At 32.4% G+C, this 11,225-nt stretch overlaps 1 protein-coding gene across 1 annotated transcript in view; it reads left to right on the top strand.

Annotated features, from left to right (window-relative positions):
• LOC119831344 (netrin receptor UNC5A-like) overlaps window positions 1-11,225 on the top strand; it is a 55,444-nt gene that overhangs the window by 23,773 nt on the left and 20,446 nt on the right. The window contains exons 4-6 of the mRNA XM_038354647.1: window positions 1,031-1,109; window positions 7,339-7,509; window positions 8,699-8,752. Coding sequence (XP_038210575.1) covers window positions 1,031-1,109; window positions 7,339-7,509; window positions 8,699-8,752 — 304 coding nt within the window. The remainder of the gene's footprint in view (window positions 1-1,030; window positions 1,110-7,338; window positions 7,510-8,698; window positions 8,753-11,225) is intronic.

The following is an 11,225-nucleotide window of genomic DNA, read 5'->3' as shown; positions in this document are numbered from 1 at the left end:
TTATATAAAAAAAATATTTATTGATTAAATTAAATATTTGTCATTATCAGTATGTTATTCATATTTTTAGTTTATTTAGTTTGACTTTTTTGATAGAGCTGACAGATTCGATAGAGATAGAAGGATAGAAAATCAGTTATTTTGCAATATAATATAATTAACGAATCAATAATTATCAAAAAAAAAACACAAAATACTCCGATTTAAAAAGTTGTTCATCAATGAAGTATCAATACCATAGCCTATACAACTCTTGTTAATACATCGAATGTAATTAAACGTCAATTCCTATTACCATGTAATCATCACGGTCCAGTGTCCGACATAATCCACTCCGGTTTCGCGGTAGAATTGCTAATGTCTCACACCATCTCTCGTTTCCTACAAAGCACTCCGCTAATTACCGTTTGCGGCGAGACATGTATTAATTGCAATCAGTGTCGCTCGTAACAGTATCTCGTGTGTACCATTTTCTTAATTAAATGTAATGGCGGTGCGTTGGTTTCGCGCGTTTTTGTTGTGATTTTAACTTGTAGAATGTAAGCTGCTTCTTTGTGTCTTGTTATATTAACAATGAGATTATTCACTTCATTTCCATTGCTTATATATATAAATTATGTTTTCTTATGTACTATGTATTCAATGCTTTATCAAACGACTTGATGAAAAGGAGGAAGTTATCAATTCGACTGTCTTTTGTTTCTTACATCATTACTCTTTACTGGATGAACCGATTTTTATAAGTCTTGTTTTATTTGAAAAGAAACAGAAAGCTTGTGCCTCCTATATGGTCCCATTTAAATGTGGTCTAGATCTGACAATTTGACTTTTAGTTTTTTTGTACAAATAATTATATAAATCAACTTACAAAATACAACATCTAAAATAAACCTTCTTTTTATTGTAGTTGTAATTAAAAGAAAATCCTCAATCATACAAAAACAGTTACCAGCACGAAACAGGAAACAGGCAAGTCCTGAAATTAATTCTAAACACAAAACACAATTCTTCATTAATTTTTTTTTTGCAGGACATGGCCAACTACAGTTGCGTGGCAGAAAACATAGCTGGCAAAAGAATTTCCGAGTCCGCCACCCTTACTGTTTATGGTAAGCATTATTTCCTTATGAAGTAATAAATTACACATTTTAATTTCGCATACGAGCATGCGAGGAATGCCTTTAACTTTTTTATGATAAATGTATGCCCATGTAGCGGCGCAACTTCTGAATCTTGCAATTGAAATGGTTTCTTTACTATGTATGTATGCTGCAACATTCTTGAGAAATATAAGATGTCTGTCGGCCACAGTCGATTAGATCAGTCTCCCTTTTCGGTGGAATACACTCAATAGAAGAACCTTTAGAAATTATCCAAAATAATTACAATAATTGTAGTGCAATGACCATTAGTAACACTAGTCACGTCCATATTACGGTAAATCAGGATCGAATCAAATTGCTAACTAATATTCCCTGGACATTATCAAATAACAGTTATACCAACATCCTTGCTCCCAATATACTAACAAAAAGTAATTAAACATCAATTTTAACGAATACCAATCCAATAGCCATTGTACCAAGACCGTTAGGTTTGACAATTAGCATACACGCAATGCTTCCAAGGTCCGACCCTCTAATAAAGTTAATTGGTCCAGCGCGTAACAGAAATAACTACACCAATTAGCGCTAGCTTTGTCTATGGAATTCGGGAACTCTCGCGGATTCTGGGAGCTAACCGCGTCATTGTTTTGTCAATTAGGATGCGTTTGTGGAAACTGCGGTGGATTTTACGGGACTTTACGATTGCTTCATACCAATTACATAAATACTTTATCATTTTATAATATGAAAACTGAAGCGAGAGCAGATAACACAACTGCAAGTATCATTGACGATTGCATTTTCTTGTGTAAAATTTTTGCGGTATGGTTAGATTCGAGGAAATTATTCATCATCATCGTATGATGAATAATTTCTTTGTGTATACAAAGTCGTAAGAATTTGTTTTTAAATGACTTTTATACTATATATTGCAACCTATTTCCCTATTACCAAACAACTAGGTCTGTATCCAGTATAGGTATAGCCAGGGCGGATCGCTCGCCACCGCTCCGGCGTCGTTTGTTCATAAGAGTTGCCTTAGAGTTCCTCAGTTAATTAGAAGTCAAACTGCGGTTCGTTATTTGGTGCTCGAAGTAAGGTTACTATTGTTAAAAGTTGAAGTTCATCATAAATAGTGATTCGAAACTGGAGTTGGATTTAACGGTGAAGTCGAGCCCTCGTCGTTCGAATTGAAGTTTATTTGATTACTATCCGAATGTGTGTCCTGTGATTGCATGAAATTAGATGACAATTTACAAAGACTCCATGCCATTCATTTTCTATATCTTTTTCTACTTTAATTACTAATTACCTGATGTGGTTTATCTGATGAGGAAACGCCACTAAAGTTTTAATTATTTTTCAAGATTCTTTTGGTTAACTAATTCTGACTAACGCACAAACAACACGTTTTAACTCTCGACCATTTGCATAACAGTTTTAGTATATCTATCTAATAAATCTATTTTAATAAGCATAAAGTTGATGCATCTCTGAAATTCGGACGTGCCAAGTCATAGGTGTTGATCGCAATCAGGTAGGCGCCGTGCTGCGTGGGCGCAAACTAATGACTCTCCCATGCGCCTGCGCCTATAATTGCGAGCCCTTTGATCTTATGAAGCACGGTTATTATACAAGGGTAGTGCGCGCTAAATGGCATTGAATTGTAGGCTGTAATAATAGTGGTTTGATGTCTCGTTAGGGAGGGTTTATGTTCTTTAAAGGCAACGACGAATTATAGTATTGCGAAATTATAATTTAATTTTAAAATTTTGTTCATTTATGTCTATTTTTAAGATCTTACTTGTTATACGCTACATATTTATTGCATATAATATCATTAACAATACAATAGTCCATTACAAATAAATCACTCAAGCTCATACATAGCACATATTCACTAACGATAAATAGGCCCTGAAAAGCGCAAACAATCTTCATGGTTTTCATGATTAAAATTTAAAACTTTCATGCTTCATAACCTGCCCTTTTCACGAGTATGTAAAATTAAAACACTGCTTGTTTGTAATTGCGACACGCGACCCTTTTGATGGATCGTTTGTTTAAAATTTCATGAAAATTATTAATTGGCTCTGTAACTCGAAATTAAAAATATATGCGATGGAATATCGAGCGAGTGCGGCACCAACGCTTTTTAGTTCTGCAACGAGTTATGTGTTAAAATTATGTAATTAATATTTTCGATCATTTTAAAAATAAGGGGAGATAAACTTTATATTTACTTATGATATTTAGTATAAACTTTAGGCCAAAAGAATGAATTCGAAGTGAGAGATTCAGTTATAATATTTCATAAGTGTAAACAATTCCTAAGTTCTGATTATGAGTCATTATAATCGGAAAATACCTCTATTAAACGAAATGATTACGTATTGTGGATAACATTAACGGCACAAAGCTTTCAATAAACTCTTAAATTAAGCGATATTAAAATTCTTGAAAAATTTCACTTCAATTTGAAACCCATTACCGCATTAAAGTTTATATGCGTATAAATTACGTTATTTTAACGACGTAAAATATAAAATGAAATCATTTTACGAGGATTCTTCGAGATTACTAGAGCCGCTCGGCGCATTAAGTAAATACCACGGTTAATTGATTTCAACAATCCATTATAGTAATGCTTGGATGTGAGCATGAGGGCTTTATTGGAAACGCATAAAATTTTGGTTACCCCAGCCTGGTAGTATGATAGTCCCACTACAATATTTTCTGAGTTGAGTTGAGATGAGTTCAGATGTCAAGGTCATGATTTAAAAGCAAAATATATGGCTGTTACGATTAAAATTTTTCATACTCAAAGCTCAATATGTTTTATTATAAAATTCATAAATTATTTCAACTCCACATTTACAAATATTAAAGAACATCAAAAATATTATAATAAAGCGAAATACACAGCTTCAAATCTCGCTTTACAATTTTGTTATTGACATCATACTTTTTGAACTATAAAAACGCAGAACCACCACGAAGCACCCCTATTATAAACCAGATACATTAAAAGTACACGTGTCCACGATATAAACATCATATTTATAATCATTACATACAAACCGTTTAAATCGGTAATAGACCAATGAAATTTTACGCGCTATGAGCGGCAATATCAATGGTGACTCGAAATTGCCTTAGTTTTTATTCACATTATCCGTACAAATGGATATTGTCGGATTACTGTTCAGTATAGTAATCCTTAATGATTTTATTTTGGGTGGCGTAATCTGTTTTTGTGATGTGTTATTTTGTTCTATGTGGTTGGTTCTGTATTATTACATGATACTTGATTCGCGACAAGCTCAAACATTATTGAATAATAAATATAAATGATATACTGATCAGAAATGGAAAAAAAAACATTTTGTTATAATAATAATTTCCTTAACAGTTGTTGCAAATAAATTTATATTATTTAAGAAAAAGGCGGAGGCAGATACCAAATCTATACCATTGATAATTTTTTTGATCGTAACGTTTGTTATTGATAGAATTAAACGCCCTGGTAAGACCTGACCAACTTCTGCTAGTGATAAATTCTGCACTCCAGCCACATAATAAATCTACTGAACACTAATATAATAAACTAAATAGTTAGTTTTAATAATAGTATCACTTGACCATATGTAAATAATTAAATCACTTACATTTTATCTTACATTTCACTAGTACAGGTTTCACGGTACGTCCATATGAGCATAAGTTTTTACGATAACAGCTAGGGTTACCACTTAAAAGTTTAGCCGTGGAGTAACTTGCTGCCTCTCAAGAGATATTACGAGCATGGTTTACTGTGTCGCCTGTCATTATCTCGCATATTGCTAGTGTAAACAATTATACTAGCGTTAAATCCTTTGGGAATTTTATTTAGTTTAGCTCTTCATACAGATTGCATGATGACAGTTAAATTGCGAAAGTTTTAAACATCTGTTTGACTCTCCGTATGTTGTTTGATAATAGTATAGGTTTGTTTGTTTATAACGCAAACCCATCTCATCTAGATGATTTATTTGTTATTCAGATAGTCTAGTCTATTTACTTAACTATACTTAAATTGACTAATGGCATTGTAGGGGTTACAACTACAAGTGAATATTCACTATGTATGCCTAAGCAGCTAAGCTATATATAATGTACAATTACTATATACTCGGTTCACTCGCTTACTCGCGTTCCTAGCGCGAACACTAGTAAACGTGTAAATCGGTCGGTGGTATCATTTGATATTCTATGGACGACGATATCTAAAGCATACTTCTAACAAAAACCTTACCTCTATCTCGCTATTCACAATACAATCATAATATCTTATAATACTTGCATGTGGCATGTGAAATTGGCTCCATATAAGCGTTTATACAGCGGTCTAACGATCATTACGCGTAATTTGTGTATCGATGTAACGCTTCTGAAAAACGCCCCAAATGGTTATGAAAATCGTCGCAAATGGTTATGATAATGGGTTGCGGGGAAACGTTTTCTTGCTTGCCATATGTTCTGGTGTTTGATAATTGTTGTGTTTCTTTGAATGGGTTTTGAATTACAAATTGTGGTTTTTCGGTTGAATATTCTTTATGATGCGCTCTTAAAATGGACGGAATTTTTTTGACTTTTCAATTTTTTTAATCTTGAAACAGAAATCGGCATCGGTTATAAAATTTGAATATTGAACTAATTTACGAATGTTGAAACTCTAAATATTGTAGGCATTTAAATTTCCCAACCCATTTTTTTTCTATACGCAAATAAAGCATTTATATGTAAACATTGAGTCTCATTACAAAGATTAAGCAGTAAAGCAAAACATTTTATTTCGTTTTAGTACCAACATAATGCGTTTAATTCTACCGTGCCTAGGCAAAAAGGACATTTTACTGACCTAGCGGTAACAAGCATTGTGGTTAAATAGGTCTAACCAGGTCATTTAGGTAACACGCGACTTAGCATGACTAAATTGTGTACGATTTCGAAAAAAGATACAGAAACACGTGCTGGCGTGGCGACTTTTAATTAAAAAGCTTTACAGCTTCATTAACGTGCTGTTTTTATTTCGTAAAACGATTCGTTTCATTTACTGACATATGAATTTTGACATCTATAATATTCGATATTATACACGGAAAGGAGTTTTGATTGTTTGTTATGTTTTTACGTCTGAAAGTGGACAGATTTAGATGGTTTGATGTGTAGTCTATGGAAATCTCGGACAAGGAGTTGGAGCACTTCTTATCGTGAAATAAAATATTAATATTGTGAAACATTTGGGTATATAAAGAAGATATGAACTGGTAATAAGCACGCAACAGACGACGTATCTAATATATGTATAAAATTTCGTTTCCACTTTACTCCTTCGATACGGCTGGACTGATTCTTATGAAATTTGGTGTGAATCTTAGGTAGGTCTGATAATAATCGGCCAAAATCTGTTTTTCAGACCCCTAAATGCTAAGAGTAAAGCAGATCAGAGTTTGCCGGGACAGCTAGTAACAAAATAAAAGTGTCCGTAAGCGAAATGAATTAAAAGAAACATAAAGTAGTTTTGAACTGATTTTAATGTCCCCAAATATGGTAACATAGCGGGAGGTATGATACCGAAAAGGCGCCATAAAGTTGGAACTTTATTGGTTAAATTACGTTGACAGGCGAGATGTTTTTCCCTGTGTAAATATGCCGGTGGCTTTTTGTATCGTAAAATATAATTAAGTCAGTTAATAACGGAGATGTGTGGGCTTCTTTAAGGGCTGTGTTGACTATATTTAAACCATAGTAGCATATCATTTAATAAACTGTTTGACAATCTTGGTAGATGTTTGAAAATAGATGTCATAAATATTTGTGATGAAGACTTGCATAACATGGAGGACAAAAATGAATCAATGTCGTTATTTTTTATTTGAAATTAAGAAAGCTTTAAATAGTTCTTTGGCGGATATTTGTATTTGTGCGATCCTATAAGTAATAAATAATATGATAATTACTTTCAACGGCCTTTGTAGTAAATACTTGGATGCACGTAGCCGCACTTCTGTGTATCTTTGTTTTTTTTTTTTAACAATTTGTTACATTCAACGTGTGGTTTCGTTTATCTGTCGGTAGATACTATGAATGATTTTGAATAAAATAAATTAATTGATAACAACAACGACTGCAAAATACACTTTAAAAGAGTACTTTGGTACTTTGTCTTAATAGTGTATTTATCTCCCAGTGAACGGAGGCTGGAGCGCCTGGGGCGCCTGGACTCAATGCAGATGCAACGGACGTGTCTCCGGTCAGCGCCGCACGAGAACCTGCACAGAACCCCACCCTCTCAACGGTGGAGCCCCCTGCCAGGGCCAAAGCGTGCAGAAGACATCCGACTGCGTGTTGTGTCAGAGTGGTCAGTATCTGTCAAATTTTCCAAGTCCCTAGGTTTAACCTCTAACCGTGTTGGTGTAACCCTCTAGCTTTGGTATGAAATGAGTATATGCTAGTTTTCCCTTTGTATATAAGTGAGTAAGAATTATCATTATAAAAATAAGTAGTAGCAGTATGAGTCTACAGACACAATGCAGACATAAATAAAACGTAAATGAAGTACGCATTATTTGCATGCTTATTTTTTGACTTAAAAACAAAAAGGACATCCATTAATCGTCTTCACGCATAATTCAAATATATCATAATATTATCCTTAACAAAGTCCGTATAACATCATAAAACGCATTCAATGCTCTTCAATATATAATCAGCTGCAAATCGTTGCACCACGCCATACAGCCCATAGATTGCTTTGCAATTTATAAGTCACTTTCGAATCAAAGGGAAATGCAATTCTCTATCAGACTTGTTTACAACGCCTAGCCTCCACAAATATATAGTCATTAGTTCTCTTTTGATGACGGTGATATATTCATAATTAGTTTGCGTCTTTGTGTGCGTGATTTACGATGGGCTTATATTAAACACCTTTTCATTGTGAGGCTAACGAAGTTTTGAGTTATATTAGATTCCATATAGTTTACAATCTTTACTCGTTACATAATAACTTCATGAATTAAAAGGTAATTTCCTTACAAATAATTTGATACTGATAATGCGTAATACATCAAGCTATGGTATGTAATATAAAATACCATATTACAGAAAATATCGTATATTTTATAGAAAATATTGGACCAATATAATGTATTGAAGTTATAAGATCAGCAAATTCAAAAGTCAAAGAATGTTTCTAGAATAAATAAACATGTTTTAATCAATATCAAATGATGTTATATTTATCTTTAAAGTAATTATTTGGATTTTACCCTTATAAATCAGAATTTTATTGAGAAAATCGATCTTTACGTCGTCAATGTTTTAATATATACATTTCGATATTAGACTAGTTTTGTTTTTATATCAAAAATGTAAATAATTTAGCATTTAAAAGAAATGTGGGAGATTTAAAAGAATTTGTTGACTATATTTAAACTATATACTAGCATATCATTCAGTATATATTATAGAATAATGTATACACTTACATATTAGGATAGTTTGTTATTCACTTTCTAATTTAATGCCGTTTTTTGTGCTTACCCAAGATGGATACAACATGGATCTTCAAATATATGACAATACGCAACAGTTATTAATTGGTAAGTTTGCTTATTGGTTTCACAATCTGAACTCAATTCGATTTCTCAAGGGGCCAGCTTTCTTTGCAGCATCCAAAATGAACAGATATGATTTTGACAATGTCATAAAACATACACAGACTCGAAAAATTAAGTATTTCTTTAGTTCAGTGTTATTCTGGTGCAGAAGCTACTTCATTGCCAATTATGGTCAAAATTCGTTCAAATGTTTTCCCGTGAAAGAGTAACAAACGTAAATCCTTAGAAACTTTCGCGTTTATAATAGTAAAGGATTAAAATGTATATAAACGCATCTAAATTATATTACAATGCCTTTGCCTTTAATAAACATATTATAGTTATAAATGTAGTTACACACATGCGTACAAGTAAACGTGTAGTTACGTAATCATCACTCAACCAATAACCCTTAGAATAAAACAAAAGCATTCCCACTTACATTTCTAATCAACAGCACGTGCCGTACAATTTAACGTTTAACCATATCTTGGATCTGATCATAAAAACCCCGCTCTTTAATTCAGTATAGCATAAAACGGCGTGGGTCCAGAGAGGCATTCACACGTGTGGCCCCATGGAGTGTGGAGCCCCCATATTGAAAGAGCTATTTTAGGAATGTCAAATATGTTATTATTAGAAGAATCTATTGCAATACATTGGATATATTAAATTTATCGATTGTATGCACAGTTAATTCGAACAGATTAATGTCAAACAAGAACAAACAGATTTTCAATTAATGAATACGAGTTTGTAGTTAATTAGAACCAATTCAGGCATTGAATAATAAATATTGTTATGAATTCTGCCTCGTTAAAGTTGAACGATCAATTATTGTCACATTTCTATTATTTGTATGAAATTATTTATACATATTTATGTATATTTTCTTGATAATAGAGGAAATTAAAAAAGCTTCATATAAGGTGTATTTTAGGGCCCCATTTCTAAAGCCCCGCATACGAACTAGCCGCTCAACTATTAACATCAAAGGGAGAAATATATCATAGCGATTGTAAAAGTCTGCCGGATGCAGTGAAGTGTTCAACGCCAGAGCGAAGATTCGGAGTTTCTATTGCATAATCATATTTACGTTTTGTACAAATGCCCCATCGGTTTATGTTTTATATTTAACAAACTATTTCAGATTCAGCCTGTGGCTTTAATGTATGTTTTCGATATTAATATATCACTTTGAAATGAATGAAGAGCTAGCTTACTATTAGTTATTGTGTAAACAATGTCTTTTATACGAATAACTTGTATGAAATTTTTCGAATTTTATGTTGTGTTATTTGTAGGCGGTAAAAACTTATTTATTAGAAAATATAAATCTAGTTTCAATGAGAACAAATATAGAAATTGTGTGCAAGGAGACATATTTTAATTAATTTCAAAATGATTTTTTGCTTATCCTGTGAACTGAATGCTCTTAAAAACAACAGAACAAATAATAACTATTTTCTCTGTATTATCATGTCCTATTTAAACATAATTCAAATACAAATACGCTATTTAAGAAACGTACAATTAAAGTTCACAACAAAAGCTCGCTGACCGCTAAATCAGTGTGTATTCAGAGCGTAAACTAGACCAAGCACGTAGACAATAAAACCTAATCAAGAAGTTTCAGCTCGACGCAGTGCGAACATTGTTCCCACTAATTGCGTACACGTGATACACACGGCTGTAAAAATGTCCAATAAATTTTCACTTTTTTTTTTTTGGGGTAAAGTTAAGGCGGGAAATAAAAATATCAATAATTTTGATATGCATTTAAATATATGTAATAAATGTATCAAATGAGCAATCAATGAATAAAATAATGATGATGATGAATAAAATGAATGAATTCATGAATACAATAAATGAAACAGTTTCCTCCTCTCCATAACCATGGGAAGACATTCTACACTTTTTTTAAAACTTACACATTAATGTAACGTTTCCTGTAGAAAGAATTATTAGTAATTTTACAAAATGTTTCATAACAAATATTTTTATTTAGAAAGCAAATAAGATTGTAATATTACTAAAAATAAAATAAAAAATGTTCCAGCACATTCCATAAACCACTCGTACAAAAATAAAACATGTAACCTCTCTGTCAAGACTTCCGCTACGAATTCCCCAAAATTCGTTCCGTCCCATTACGTCCGTACATAATTACAATTTATTTACCTAAAGCTATGAAAATTTTAAACATATTCCTTCATTCTAACGAACCTTGACTGATTTATGTGTTTTTTAATTAATCAGATGTGCAGTGTGAGTTTAATGTGCGTTACACCCACACTGTGTGGTGTAAAGGTAACAAACAATCTTTGAAGTTTCAAAAAGCCTTTATACTGCATTTTATCTTGTTATATTTTGATAATTTTGTGCACTATTATTATGGTTAATCTATGATAAAAATAAAGCTAAAATAAGTATGTATAGAATTCACTTGTGAAATATAGTACATAATTAAGAG

Source organism: Zerene cesonia, chromosome 13 (genome assembly GCF_012273895.1).
Source record: "Zerene cesonia ecotype Mississippi chromosome 13, Zerene_cesonia_1.1, whole genome shotgun sequence".
Lineage (NCBI taxonomy): Eukaryota > Metazoa > Arthropoda > Insecta > Lepidoptera > Pieridae > Zerene > Zerene cesonia.
Note: the sequence above shows the minus strand (reverse complement) of the source record. Positions and strands in the feature narration are given on the sequence as shown.